Genomic DNA, 15,200 nt, shown 5'->3' on the forward strand with positions numbered 1-15,200 from the left:
CTCGTGAACGGTGTAAATCCCACATAGAAAGAGCAGAAACACGTTTGAAACCACCACCCCTTCACCGGAAAAACACTAGGTGTGATATGCGATCATACTCATGTTATTTCTCCACGTCTGACACCTATATTGTCCGTTAAATCAATTTTAATTGCTTTGTTTTCCCCCTGGGAACTGCTACTGTAAACTTCCAGCTGCCCTTTGACCTCTCAGACGGCAGAGCCACATTTAAAACCCATTGGTTACTGTAGAGAGGTTTTCAGATTCTCTCAGCGGCAGGACCTCCACGTCAAGAAGCTTTCAGAGTCCTCTCAACTACACCAGCTGCGTGTAACAGCTACTCCGTCAAAATAAAACTCACTGCTCATCACATTTAGGAGCTATCAGCAAAGTTTGTTAAGTCGTGCGAACAGAAATTAAACACGTTACAAAGGGCTGAAGCAGAGACACTGCACGGTGAATATCCTGCTAGTCACTATGTGAAAAACTATTTTTTCTCAATGCACAAAGAGAGCATGATCTGGAGAGGTGTAAAAATATACTGCAAAAAAAGAGAAGTGTGCTTGGCGCTGTGCAGCGTGGGGTGTGGAATGATCCGGGTCAGCCCTGACGTGCTCAGATCAGTGCAAGCCTATTGTGTGCTCACCGGCTTCTGTAGAGAAAAGAGAGAGAACTCATTTTGTTTAGAAAAAGAAAAATGCTTTGCTGTGCGATCGGCACACTATTGCAAAGTGTCTGTCACAGTGTGTGCACTGTGCAGGCTCTGTGCTGGACAGCCCCAGGGTCCTTCACAATGACACCAACGACGGACGGAAGGCAAAGAACACCATTCTCTCTTTCTCCAACACTCCTGCATTTGCTACATTCAGAAAAATCAATTATTTTTATAGAACATATTGTCACCTTTCAACTATGTTTTTTTGTTTTGTTTTTTTACTTGTAATACATTCATGTTAAATGCCATTTGATTTTGAGGAAAGGAAGACAACAGCTGACTTTCACCATAATGGTTATATATTGCAGAGTATATGTTTTTGACACTTAAGGCAACAGTTGAGTAACATTCACTTCTCTGTAGATTTTGAATAAAGTTGACCACCTGTAAAGCTGATGAAGGGAGTCATGAGAATCGTGCTCAGAGTTCAGTTTAATCCTGACCACCTAACCTTGCGTATTATTGAAACAAGCACTGTTTTCCAAAACAGTCCCTAAAAGAAGAGCAGGCTGTCGACATCGAAGAAGACAGTTAAGTTACTCAACTTCTAAAACGCTCACTTCTCTAATACACAGAATAAAGACAGCTGGCTGCAGGGTTAAAGAAAATAAGATGATCGAGGAATATTTTACGTTTGTTTTCAGGACATTTTCACTGTCAGAGTAGTTGGCTAGCTACACACAGTTGAGCTGAACACTATGGAAGCCCGTTTCCGCCACTAAATAAAAACTAAAACAAGGCAACTGCAACTTTTTATGTCAATTCTGACTTTATAACTCACAATTCTGAGAAAAAAAAAAAAGTAAGAATTGTGACTATTTCTCAGAATTGCGAGTTACAAAGTCAAAATTTCAAGATATAAACTTGCATTTGCGAGAAAAAAACTCAGAATTACGACAATTTCTCAGAGTTTACATCTCGCGATTCTGAGGAAAGTCATAATTGTGAGAAAAAGCTTGCAATAACCTTGTTTAATTTTTTATTCAGTGGTGAAAACGGGCTTCCATACACATACTGAGCGAAAAACTCAAGATTTAAATAACCAACGCCACATGTATTGAATGAAATGCAAATCAAACCCTGCCCAAAAACACCTCTACGCACACCGATGAACTCAAACAAAACACTGGTGTGTATGGTGAAACACGGTCGGGAGACGAGATGGATCGGAGCACGTCAGGGTCCTTGTCTAGTGAGGTCGGAAACCCTGTCTGTGGGGGATGCGAGGGGACACCTGCAGGAAGGGAAGGGAACATTGCATGTCCTGGGATGGAGTGACATGCCTCATACACACCACCACCACGTTCAAGAACTCTACATGCACTTCAAGATCACAGCAAGAATGGGCTAGAATATCTACAGAGACACGGGAAGAGCTTTCATGCACGATATCTACGTCATAGGTACAAGAATGCATAAATGTTAAACTCAGGGAAGATCTACAGCCAGAAGATTCCACGCACAAACACCGCCGGCCGCAGAGTTGTTCCTCGCGACAGCGGGATTTCTTTTTACGCTTCATTTCGGAGGTTCAGCTCCGCTTCTGCTGCTGATTCTTGGTGTAACTGGTGAAGACGAAGTTGTAGTCGTTGAAGTGTGCCAACTGGCGGTCCAGGAGGCGGTACCCCTCCAGCTTCTGAGCCGAAGAGAAAACGCTGCGACATTTGGAGCTCTGTTGGGAACCAGATAAATGAGAAGAATGGGTTTGACGGTCACACTTTATTTTAAAGTCTAATTCTCGCTATTAACCAACCATTCACTATGACTTCTGCCACAGTAAACTCCTAATTTGCTACATTGCCAATAATGAGCCAGTATCGCATAGCATGTCAGTGATCTACGGCTCAGTGTATTAAATGCTGCTCCATCTGAAAGCAGGTGATGGAGATTTACTACTAATCACAGAACCGGCTTTATTGACCAGATGCACATGATCGTTGCATTCGATTATTTGCACAGCCCTAATTTGAAGCTTGTGACACTTATGCATGTAGTTAATTTATATTACTCAGTACTTAAATGCATAATTACAATGCAACCTTGAAAAAAAAATATATATATATATATATATATTTTTTTTCAGAACAATTAGAAAAAAGTTGTTGAAGCACCTGTTCGAAAAATAATTATTTGTCGATTAGTTGTGTAATAATGTACCTGATTGACGAAAAGCGTTGTCACAAATTTCCCTGGTTTGAAGACATCCACGACTTTGCGGATAAGCTCATCATAAGAGGTCTGGGAGAGGTTGGTTTCAAAGCTGACATAGGAGAACTCTGGTTCGGGGGTGATGTGAATTGTCCAGTAAGTTCCCTAGAAAGACAACAACCTCAATCACGCTGCAGAACACAGAGCGACTTTCTCACAAATAAACACAAAGCCTTGAATGACTCCTTACATCCGTTTTCATTCCATTCATGGAGTATCCACAAGGGTTGAACATTGTGGAATCAATCACTGAACCTGGAATCAGGTCACGAATTCCACTCATCTGTGAAGACACCACAGATAACCTTAAAGACACCTCTCGAAATAAAATCAATCAGAATACTGTGCTGGATTTTGCACAAATGACAGAAGCCTAGAGGACGAATCGTACACGAGTGACATCATTAGCAGAAACACCGTCTTTCATGTAGAACTGGTCCATCACCGCTGGGTCGAGGTCACTCATCAGAACTTCTAGGGTCTGGTCCGCCTGCTTGTTCTCGCAGAAGTCCGGCAGCTCCAGCGTGAACAGATACCTTCAGGACAGAACGGAGAACAACACCACAGAGACAGACATCAGATGAGGAGTTTGTTATTTTCCAATCAATAATCATTTAATCATTATGAAACTATGGCATAAAACACCCCAAACAAACCGACTAAAATCGGGCCTTATTTAAATTTTCTGGTGATGGTTTATCTGAAGTCAGACAGATTGTGTGAAGTCTAGATGAAGTAAAACAGCTCACCAGCAGTCTGAGTTCAGACGTCCCATACAGTAGGCTGCTCCATCTGCGCATGTAAACAAACAAGAAAACACCCTTTAATCAGACAATACTAATTTCATTCATAATGTTCACATCATCTGTTGCATCTGAAAGCGTACTTGGAAAAATCTGGCTGAGGAACTCGACTTCCTCCTGGAAGTTGCGGTGAGGGAACTCTTGATGGGTGGGCTTCATAAAATTTTTACGAGAATAGAAGAAATTCTAAAAGAAAATGAGATGAGGTCAAGTCACATTTTCATAAAGACACCATGATTAACCTGACATCACGTGTAATCTAGGGGTGCAACGGCTCATAGATGACCCCACGGTTCGGCACACATGTGATTCCACGATTAAATTAACCATCATAGAGTGAAAGTTTATCGTATGCATGTGTGTTGTCTTGCCAGTTTACCCATTCAAACCATTTTAAACAAAAGAGAACACGCGCTCCGTTTTCTACCGCTGCCACATGATTCCTCTTTCACTCTCACATACACACAACGTTATATTAAAATACCGGTTTTGGCAAATAAACAGTCGGTTATGTCTGAAGTGAAGCGAAACCGCTGAGAAAGCAAGCAGATGTGTGTCAGTATATTAGGTCTTAAAGTGACAGCAGCCTGCTTAAACGCCTGCTTCTGTCTGCTAGATTTAACTTATGCAGTGAAGAGCTCTAGTGTGTTATTTTACAATTATTACATTTCTGCACTTGAATAATAGTGTTACTGTCTGTTACCTTTGTTGTATTATTGATCTATGTATGTAATTTGTGTTTGTTCTTGTTTTATTACTGACATCATTGGTTCAGCTAGTATTTATGCTGTGGTGTAGAAGCACTTAAAGTAAGCTTTCAGTAACAAATGAAAAGCAAACTATGTTTTTTTTTTTACTTATTTGAAAAATGATCCGTAAGAAGGTGTGAACCGTGAGTTTTGTGATCCGTTGCACCACTAGTGTAAACTGACTCATCTGAAGCGCACGTGAACTCATAAACCTGAGCTTTTCATGTTGTTATATCTTGCTTTACTGCAGTCGGATATGATGAAGTGCCATAAATTCTTCCCTGAACATGCATCTGAGAGTTTGTGTGTGTGTCGTACCTCGATGGCATCAAAGCCGCAGTACTCACGAGCCAGCTCCAGCAGTGGCACCAGTGCCTGCAGTAAGAGGGTGGTTCCGCATGTCTTCAAAATGAAACGTCTCTTGGAGACAAACATGCTACTCTCACTAGCAGAGAGAGAGAGAGAGGGAGAGAGAGAGAGAGGGAGAGAGGGAGAGAGAGGGAGAGAGAGAGAGAGAGAGAGAGAGAGAGAGAGAGGGAGAGACAGAGAGAGAGAGAGACAGACAGAGAGAGAGAGAGAGTGAGAGAGAGACACCAAGGAGTGGTTAATCCTTTAAATTATGGCTCATTTACAACAAAGTGGAGTATTCACAATATTTACTTTAATATTTTTGCTAATATAAAATGAATCAACATTGTGAATAGCAATGGCTTTAAAGCCATTTCAGCAGAACTGTAAAGTAAAAACCCGTCCAGCTTTTTTTCTCTCCACACAGCTATGAATAGCTTTGACCCTTTGTCTCTCAGACCAAATAAATGGCTTAGCGTCATCCTTAGCAGGACGCATTTACAAGTCCTCTGAATCATTTACCCCCATGACTGTGAGAGTCACACAGATGCCTTTCATATTCGTCTTATCAGCTTGTGAGTATCTCGAAGCTGAAACGCTGCTGTGTGCATTAATAATGCATCAAAATCATGATAAACATTCAGCCCACGGCTTTGCTATCCAGCAATGAGCCAGTAAAATGTTTCAGTAACACTTTATTTTAAGATATCCTTGTTACACGTTACATACACGTACTATTATAATAACAAATTATGCATAATTAAAATTACATTAGTAACTCTAAGCCAAACACCCTAACCATATAGTAAGTAGATGTAGTTAATAAATATAACTTAGTATAATTAGACTAACAAGGACACCTCAGAATAAAGAGCAAAACACGTACCATTTGAGCTATTTAGTTTTTAAAACTTATCTACCTTCTTTAAGCCTCATTTCTGAATTGCACAACATTCTCAATTTATCTTTAAATCAGTTTGTGCTGTAACATCGCTACGAATAACCCAGGCACTTTTCTGATTCCATTTCTCAGTGGTGTGAATGAAATCTTAATTTGCTGTGGATTTCGAGCCGTTATGAACGCTGAAGGATCACAGTGTTGTCACAATCCTGTCCTCTGATGAATCAATAACTCACCTGAGTATATAAGCTTCCTGCTTGTCAGTCTTTGTCACACTTATAATCAAACAATGCACATTCTCCAGAAGTTTGTCCCACTCAAATCTGTAAAGGCACAGAGAGAGACAAACATTATTAGGTTATTATTAGGAAACATGATTCTAGGATTTTCTGCATGAAGCTGAGTATTATTTGAAAAATAACAACAAAAAGGCTGGAACAATGGCAAACAAACGGCAAAATTAGACAATCAAACTTTCTGGAAAGAATCAATAAAAAGTAATTATAGAGCACAAATGAAGACAGATCGTTTCGGAGGACACACAGCTGCTGGCTCTGTTGAACTCTCAAATTTCACACATTTGGCACAATCAAAAAAGAAAAAAAAAGGGTTTATTTTGCAATAATATAATGCATTTTCACAAATCTGCCTATTACAAACTAAATTTGCTCACACTGACTCCACTCGAATTTATTCAAAAGACCCATCAATCTCTGTTGAGTGAGTCTCCTGGGTTTCACATATGAACTATTGACTTGTTCGGTGTCGCATCAGCTGTGTGGGCGGAGTCGGCGTGGGGGAAAAACAGTCCTTTCCCCCTCATTGGAAAAGCATGGTGTAGACTCAGAATGGCCTACATTAAATAATTTCTGCCGCTTGACAGAGTAACATACGTATAAAAACTGAGCTGTATTGGGTCGGACTGTCCGTGCGGTATCTGTGACTGGACAAACAACCCAACGGAATGGACAAAAGTGTCTTTTCCCTACATTTTCTGTTACCTAATGGAGCAAGAGACCGCTTACTACAAGCCTCTACGAGAACGAGACGGCTTGTCAAAAGAAAACATTAGATGTTTTGTTTTGCTTAATATTAATAAAGTGATAAAGACTTGAGTAAAAGCCTGTCTTACTTTATTATTGATATATTAAAAATGTGTAAGAATGACAAAACCAGTCCGCTGAAGTGCCTTGAAATGCGCAGCGTTATTCTGCGTTGTGTGTGCTACAGCTGCCTAATCATTTTTACAAATAGGCCTACATGCCGTAAAATAAATATGTAACATGAACATTTGTATATAAAATACGAAAAAACATGGTTATTTTTTACTAGTTAAACCATGGTAAAAACAACGTTTTGCTACACTAACCATAGTTTAACCATGGTATTTGTAGTAAAACTGCGGTTCTAGGCTATAATTGGTAATAAAAACGCAAAAAAAAAATACCTGGCTAGCCTACTATACATTTACTATAGTAATACCATGGCTAATTTTCATAAGGGATTGTGTATAATAATACAAAATAAATGTTTTAATAGATTATGACATCACAACATATCAGGGAGTGAGATGTTATTTGATTGTGATGTGAAGGAGGGTTACTGTAAGCCGTGCAGGGGACAGGACTAATGACAGTAGTGTAGTCTATCTGTGCTACCCGCTCAGTCCGTCTGTTTATTAGTCATATACAGCTTCAGATCAGTTTATTTTACTTATTAGAGGTACAGAATGCCACACATCAACTTTTCGGTACTGCAGCAAGCAAAAATCAATCGAAATCTTCACAAAAAGTAAAGATAGTGCCTAACAAGGTCTCCGCGCGTGAATTTGAATTGTTTGTTTTCCCCCACGGCATAAACGGAAAGTCAATACTTGTTACCTTGTCAAATAAATCCACTTGTCACATGCCTGGCCAAGTCAAATCATTTCCAGATTACACCGAAGTAGTAAGTACCATGAGTCTCTAGTAATACATGCTTTAGGTTTCCTCTCAATAATCAAACATCATTTACAGGATGTAACGATTAAGAGCGAGCTGGTTGAGAATTGATTCAAATCAGTTGAGATGCAAAGATGTGTGTCTGAGGGGAACTTACTGTCTTTAGAAAAGTTAAGATGGATTTTTTCTTTTCAGCTAGCCTCTGTATTATGCATATTAAAGTTCATAAGTGCAGAGCTGCTTTGTTTACAGCAGTAACCAAGGAAACGCTTTAAGCTTCATCTGCTGCAGCGTTCACAGGTGCTTTGTTTACAGCGGTAACCAAGGAAACGCTTTAAGCTCCACCTGCTACGGAGTTCACAGGTGATTTGTTTACAGCAGTAACCAAGGAAACGCTTTAAGCTCCACTTGCTGGCAGAGAGTGAATCTGTAGGTGTTTCTCAATGTCAAGGAAGGATCCTCGGAAGCCAGTATTCCGAGGATGCTATGTCATCGACATCCGTCGAAGGACTGTTCCAATGTCAAGGATCGGAATTTCAACCAAGGACTGAGTCCTTCGTTAGAAGAATATCCCATACACAGGAAAGGATGCATGTGTGTATCCTTTGCGCTCTTCGCGCTCTCAAATCACCCACAATCCTATGCGCGCAGCTTTGCTATCTTGTTCAAAAATTCAAAAATGTCGAACGTTAGCGGAGTCGGAGCATTAACGGTTTTTATTTACGTTACCAAACATTTGTTATAACTGTAGTAAATATAAGTAAAGTTTAACGTTTAAATGCCACTACAAATTACTACCATATTGATATTGTAAATTATACAAATACAAATGGTTAACTGAACCGGACCTTTCATTTAACAATTGGTTGCGTCATCGGCATTTCTTTTATAAATAACTAGTTAAGTTGTCCAAAGTAATTTAACGATACAGCGTTATTCAAACAGACCTTTTCACTGACGTAATGACGCAATTACGTGCACTTGCTAGCCTGTTCTATTTACGTGTTCTCCGAATGCTTAAGAGGAGTCTCGCCTAGCCTCTGAAGGAAGTGACTTGGAAGGACACGTCCTGCCAAGGAAGGATCTTGACATTGAGAAACATGTATGCATGTATGCAGCATTTATGTTCAGATCATGATTAAAATGCAGTGGTTGTCTCTAATTTTAATTACATTTTTGTTTATACGAAGTTATTCATTTTATTTGTGCTATTTATTTTATTTGGGGCTTGTTTTAAAATTTAGTTGTTATTTACATTATATTTATATTTAGTTATTTAGGAGATGCTTTTATCCGAAGCTTAAAAATGCAGACAACAAAAGAGCAATTATATGCCATAAGTGATATATTAGAATATTATTTTAGTGTTATATTTCAAATTCACAAAGAAATGTGCAGCATTTTGTGCAAGCAATAATAAAAGAACACATATGATTTATCATTTGTTTTAAATCTCATTTTGCTAAAAAATATATTTTTTGGCCAGACAAAGGCTGATTTGAGCACAGTAAAGTGTTTCCTCGTGCTGTAGGAAGACAAGGGGCAGTTAAACTGGACTTATCAGAGAACTAGCTGTGCTCAGACTCTAATGATCCTCTTTCTAGTATCTCGGAGTGTGCTAATGCTTTCCCAGAAGTAAACTAATAGCCCTCATCATTCAATCTGCCAGCCGAACCCTGAGAAACCACAGAGATCAGCTTTCAGTTCTGAGAAACCTTACTGCAGGACACTATAGACATAGCAGAGATGTCCTCACTCATTCATATTTTACACATCTAGCTTCTGTATGAGCTGCAAGACTGACCGTAACATTACAGAGTACCGGACTTTATGAAAATATGTACTGTAGATCAATGGTATAAAATACAACTATATGAAAGCATACAGTGCTGGGTGGATTACTTACAAATTGTAGTCCATTACGGAGTCCAAATTACATGACAAAAATTGTAGTTAGTAACGTAATCCATTACATTACACATTTTAGATAATATAATCAGACTACTTTTAGATTAATTTTGATCCATCTCGTTTATCAAATTGATTTAAATAGGATAACCATACTGATATAACAATATGAAAAGTAAGAAAATATATTCCATTCCTTCCAACATGAAGTGCGTTAAACATTATATTACATCTAGGTTTACCAAATAGTAATAATTCAAATAAAAATGTATGTGTTCGTCAGTAGTTGATGCAATGTTGAAACACTTCTTAAACCTGAAAAGATTTCTGTAAATCAAAGCTCAGATGCTGTGAGATCTCTGCGTTAATCTCCACAAAACTGAAAGACTTTCCGAGTGTATATAAGCGGAAGGCTATTTCAGGAAGTAAAATAATAAAAGACGAAAAAGAGGAATTGGTGATAGGGGTGTAGCACGGATAGTCGAACATTCGAATATTCGTTCTGCTCTAATTATTCGATAAATAAAAATGATATTCGAATTTCGCAAAAAAACATTCTTCGCAAAAATCAAAAATTCTCCACGGCATATTTGAAGATGTACGCAGGCAAAAAATAATTAATGAATGAATAAGGGGCTGTCCACATATAGCACCTAAAAACACGTGGAAAACGCTAGGCGCGCTGCTTTCTCCTTTCCAAAGCGCTCGGGCGGAAACGCTCCTGAGGCGCCTGCCGTTGCTAAGCAACAATGACGCGCTCTCTCCATGAAGATGCGGAAATTTCAGCAAAGGATAAATGGATTTGCAGCACAAAAATCGCTCTCAGTAGCTCTGCTCCTAAATTTATTTCAAAATGGCAATCCATATACAGCTATGATGAGCTGTTCCTTCATCTTGGCTGAGCTTTCAACGTTGTTATGGGAAAGGATGAAGCTGAATGTTTAGTTCTTGTTACATGACCTGCTGTGCGCTTGGGGCATTCTGAAAAGTTGAACCCTAACCCTACCCCTAACCCTTCCATTATAAGCGTGCATACCGCTCGCCTAACGTTACATTGGAAATAACGAACTTGAACTAAGAACTGCGGTCTTCTACAGTGCTTCAAATATGCCGTGGAGAATCACAGAAAGTGACCGAATTCAAGAACATTGTTGCGGCATCTCTCAAGCAATGAATAAACACTGCTAACTTGGAGAATGCAGTGAAAACTCCTCTTCTCGCGTCTGCCCTAGACCCTCGGCACAAACATCTCAGGTTTCTCGATAAAAACATGAGAGAAGTAAGAAAAAAAAACTTTTTTGAACATTATCAGAACATTTTCCTTGATGCGAGTGGTGCGGATGCAGTCGCCACGATGAAGCGCATGCAATGCCCACTCGTCGGAAAAGGCTGAGCCATGAGGATCCCATTCAGTGGTGAAACGAAAACACGAAGCGCTTCACAAAATGTATTCGCTTAGCACACCGTTATTTGTGAGTCACGCCAATGTCTGTTCCGTCAGAGCACGTTTTCTCCGTGGCCGGCCTTATTGTTAACAGACTAAGGAGCCGACTTTCCCCCGATCATGTGTACATGCCCGTGTTTATTAACAAGAACATGTAAAACAATAGAAAAAAAGCAAAAAAGATTTGCTGACAGTTTAAAAGTTTCAAAGTTAAGTGTAGGCTACGTTCTGCAATAGCCTAATTGCTGCTTTACATTTTTTCTTTGTTCACTTTTTTTTGGCTTTTAATCTGTACTTTTGTTTGTTTACACGCATTGTTAAAGGTTTTCAGCTACAAAACACGATGTGTAATGTTCAAGCTTATTGTGTTTAAGCTTGTTCAAAATGACGGAAACAAATATTGCTGAAAAATAACGTCTGTCTCATTGAACTTAATTTAAATAAACAAATATTCGAATATTCGTTTTTTGTGAGCTCAAATATTCGATTGTGATCCCTAATTGGTGATAATCCATAAATTATGAATACATTATTGCTATTGAGGTAATATGTAATCCATAAAAAGTAACTGTAGTCTGATTACAAGTATTTCAAAATGTAATTTTATCTAATTACAAGTACTTAATGTTTCTGTATTTCTCTGATAACGTTATCCAATTACTGCCCAGCTCTGGAAACATGATCATGAATTGTTTTGGATATTGCAATGGCATTACTATGACATTATTTACAGTGTCTTTTATTTGCAGAATCATTTAAGTTTTTTTGTAGCTGGCAGGCATCATAGTATTAATACTATGGACTCTTTTTTTATTTTATAGTAATAGTAGACCAATATTTTGAGAACAGCAGTATCAGAGATTTCTCCCAATATTTCGAGAATGTTAGTATCAGCCAATAAACATGTTCATTACTGGACGATCTGTTAACCTAATATCTAGCCTTGCTAAATCATAATGTACACGTGTTAACTTCCACATTAAGTGTAGAATTTATTTTATGTCATTATCTGTAATTATTACTCTATTATATATAGCCTAGACATCAAAACAAATACATTCTTATGTCCACCCATTATTGCACATTAATTTTATGTTGTTTTCTGTCCGCAGTCACTGATTTATGTTCTCTGTGGTCCGCAGGAGACGCGCGTGCACACCGCAACAGCTGTCTGCGCATACGTACCAACTAATGAGTGAATACAACTCCCGACCAATCACAACACGTGGGCGGAGCTTACGACATGTGACGCAGACGCGTGACTTTCACATGGAGGCTGCGGCGCAGGATCAACCGCCATGATCTTTCCCAAAAATAGAGCTCTTGCATGCAATCAAATGCATGTGCTGAAGCACAGCTGCAATCGCAAATCTTAAGATTATTTAAATACCTAACGTTATAACGTTGCGAAAAAAAAATAATACTAGTAACGCTACGTCAACAAAACAGGAATCAAAACATCCAGTTTTTGCATTCATATGTACAGAAGCACTGAGAGAGGACTGTGGTGTTTGAGGAGGCGTGTTCCTCATGGCGCCATCAGCTAGCTGTAAGATAGCCCCTGGCTAATCAATCGATCAGCCTTCACTCACACTCCAGCCCATCAATAACTGATTCAGAGCTGATCCAGATACAGCCAAACGAGCTCCAGTGACAGATGGACATTCAGAGCGATGTGAAGAGACACAGACAAGGCCAGACTGAGATCAAAACCTGTAACGTCATCTAAACGTTGATTAGATCTGTTGATAATGACGACTCTGAATAGTTTAAGTATGTCTAAAGAAGGGGGAGGAAAGCAAGCTCCTGTAGCTCGAGGTTCAGCTCCAGTCCTGACAGCTCGAATAAATGAATGAATGAGAGTAAAGGAGGATGGTGTCAGCACTGGATCCCGCCTCGGGTGACACAGCCACATGTCACTCATCTTCAGAGCTATCACTGTGACATTACTGATAGTTTATACACCCTTTATGACGGAGTAAAGCGTCAGGGCGAATGACTCAATCTCTCTCGGACTCATTCACTCACCGGGGGATAGTGCGCAGATCTCCGGTTCCTTTGGTTTGGTCTTCTCGGGAGAACCACACTTCCAGGAGCTTCTCGGTCCCCTCGAAGAAGTGTGCACTGCTCTCTTCCATCGCGAGACAAACAGACTCCAAAAACAGAAATTAAACCGTCGGATGCAATCCCAGTGAATCAGTCCTTTGTTGGTTGTTATAATTTATTAGGTTAGTTGCGGTCCTAGAGCAGTCCAGATGTAGTTGCCTTGTTTTGTTTTACCGTCTTCCCTTTTACAGAGAATACCGTGGGCGAGTGCTAGCTAATATCGCCGGCCATACTGTGTAAGCGCGGAATGGCAGCTTGCGCGGAGGTTTTATTACCTACCCGCCGACGTCATCCGCATAGCGGCCAATCACGGCCAAGAAGCCGCCCTCCTGTCAGCAACGATTGGCTATAAGTGTTGTCAATCAAATTGGCGGTTGCAAAGCTGTGAGTTCAGACTGTAGTAGCACAGCTTGAGCTTGTTTTCTATATAATGCCCTTGTATAGGCGAATAAACGCTGCGCCAGTACATACGCAACTGGTACTTGGTCCCCGTTTATTCACTAGTCTGTTGAAAAAAAAAAAGGTTTGCTTGTGCTTTTTACACCATCGTGTGACAGTACTTTTTTTAGGACGCAAATTATTATCGTGCTTCTGTTAGAATGACAGCTAATGCAAAGTTTGAATATTCCAAAGACCTCGAAAATTTGAAAAGGAATGGGACGACATCCGACATCGCGATCTGCGCGTTGTAGTTTACAGACGACCTTCCGTCGTTACCTCAAACCGGCGGAGTATTCCGAATACACCACAGTACCCAGAAGGCAATCGGCCACAATAACACACGTCATCGAGCACGTGACCATTAAGCGGAGCCGACCAAAATCCCAAACAAGGAAATGGTGGGGTAATAAAACGATCGGATCATTTAATTAATGCATGTTATAATTTATATTTTATTTTATTGTAAATTAAGAATTATTTATGGGTTAAAATGGACCACGACTTCAAAACGAAGCTCGCCGCCGAGAGGGAGAGAGTGGAAGATCTGTTTGAATTTGAAGGTTGTAAAGTGGGTCGCGGCACATACGGGCATGTTTATAAAGCGAAGCGTAAAGACGGGTAAGCGATTGATGGACACGTTTCTCTCACTCTAATGTGTGTGTGTGTGCAGGGTGTTCATATGTATCGAGGGAACTGTGCTGTTATCTCTGCCCTGTGCGATTGTTTTTGTTTTCATGGGCGCACCCCCAAACCAGCGTGATGTATGCTGCTATGTGCAGGAGTTCACGTGTTTACCTGTTCACGTGCTCATACTTTCACATGGCCAGGAGTTTACATGCTTCGATGTTCAGCGGTTGTGCAGAAGTTGTCATTTCCCTGAAAGCGTGGCAACAGATGTTCCGAAATGCATGTTTACATGAGCAGAAGTTTCTGTTGGAGTTCACACTGCATGCACACTGTCATAGGAGATCGTGTGCTTATGTGCTCAGCCCCTGAGTTCATGCAGAACCAATAACCAATGAGTAATGCTGTCACACTGTCATATGCAGAAAATACTCTAGTGACAGCGAGAGGTGATCACAGGTGTCTGGGGCAAGCACTGTGGTAAAACATAGACTTCAAACAATTACAACAGTGTTATAATAGAAGTGATCTGGATCAATCATATTACAGCAATCGCATCAAAGCATAATATAAAAAGATTTTGGTTCTCATTAGTAAAGAGAAAGTGTGCTGGACGTCATTGTGGACCATCAGCTGATCATTCACACTCATTATTCAAAATATCTTCTGCGTTGAGTGTGTGCGTCCACTTTTCAAACCGCTCGTCCTCTCTCGGGCCGAAACACCCTGGACACACACACACACGCACGCGCACACACACACACACACACTCCCACACACACACACAAACTCACTCACTCACTCGCTCACTCACTCACTCACTCACTCACTCGGTCACTCACTCACTCACTCCCACACACACACACACACACTCGCTCGCTCACTCACTCGGTCACTCACTCACTCACTCCCACACACACACACACACTCGCTCGCTCACTCACTCACTCACTCTCACACACACACACACTCGCTCGCTCACTCACTCACTCACTCTCACACTCACTCACTCC

The 15,200-nt window shown here is 40.2% G+C and overlaps 2 protein-coding genes across 2 annotated transcripts in view; one reads left to right on the forward strand and one right to left on the reverse strand.

The window, feature by feature from the left end:
* Window positions 1-1,591: 1,591 nt before the first annotated feature.
* On the reverse strand, window positions 1,592-13,369 carry LOC132107134 (S-adenosylmethionine decarboxylase proenzyme-like). Its single transcript, XM_059513345.1, has 9 exons — window positions 13,045-13,369; window positions 5,961-6,047; window positions 4,794-4,920; window positions 3,810-3,912; window positions 3,673-3,715; window positions 3,315-3,459; window positions 3,114-3,206; window positions 2,873-3,028; window positions 1,592-2,387 (listed from the first exon to the last, which is right to left on the reverse strand). Exons 1-9 carry the CDS (start codon window positions 13,152-13,154, stop codon window positions 2,247-2,249), a joined length of 1,005 nt encoding a protein of 334 aa, XP_059369328.1. The 5' UTR covers window positions 13,155-13,369; the 3' UTR covers window positions 1,592-2,246.
* Window positions 13,370-13,903: 534 nt separating this feature from the next.
* LOC132107135 (cyclin-dependent kinase 19-like) overlaps window positions 13,904-15,200 on the forward strand; it is a 51,447-nt gene continuing 50,150 nt past the window's right edge. Inside the window, exon 1 of the mRNA XM_059513347.1 lies at window positions 13,904-14,181. Within this exon, the coding sequence (XP_059369330.1) occupies window positions 14,054-14,181 (128 nt within the window). The 5' untranslated portion in view covers window positions 13,904-14,053. The remainder of the gene's footprint in view (window positions 14,182-15,200) is intronic.

This window comes from Carassius carassius, chromosome 27, assembly GCF_963082965.1.
Source record: "Carassius carassius chromosome 27, fCarCar2.1, whole genome shotgun sequence".
NCBI lineage: Eukaryota > Metazoa > Chordata > Actinopteri > Cypriniformes > Cyprinidae > Carassius > Carassius carassius.

What these genes read in the sequence shown, in the direction of transcription:
- LOC132107134 (XM_059513345.1), bottom strand. Translation starts at nt 13,154, where the DNA reads ATGGAAGAGAGCAGTGCACACTTCTTCGAGGGGACCGAGAAGCTCCTG. An exon ending in GATCTGCGCACTATCCCCCG is followed by an intron (nt 6,048 to 13,044) that starts GTGAGTGAATGA and finishes GTGCCTTTACAG; the next exon opens with ATTTGAGTGGGACAAACTTC. An exon ending in CCTCAGCCAGATTTTTCCAA is followed by an intron (nt 3,716 to 3,809) that starts GTACGCTTTCAG and finishes TTACATGCGCAG; the next exon opens with ATGGAGCAGCCTACTGTATG.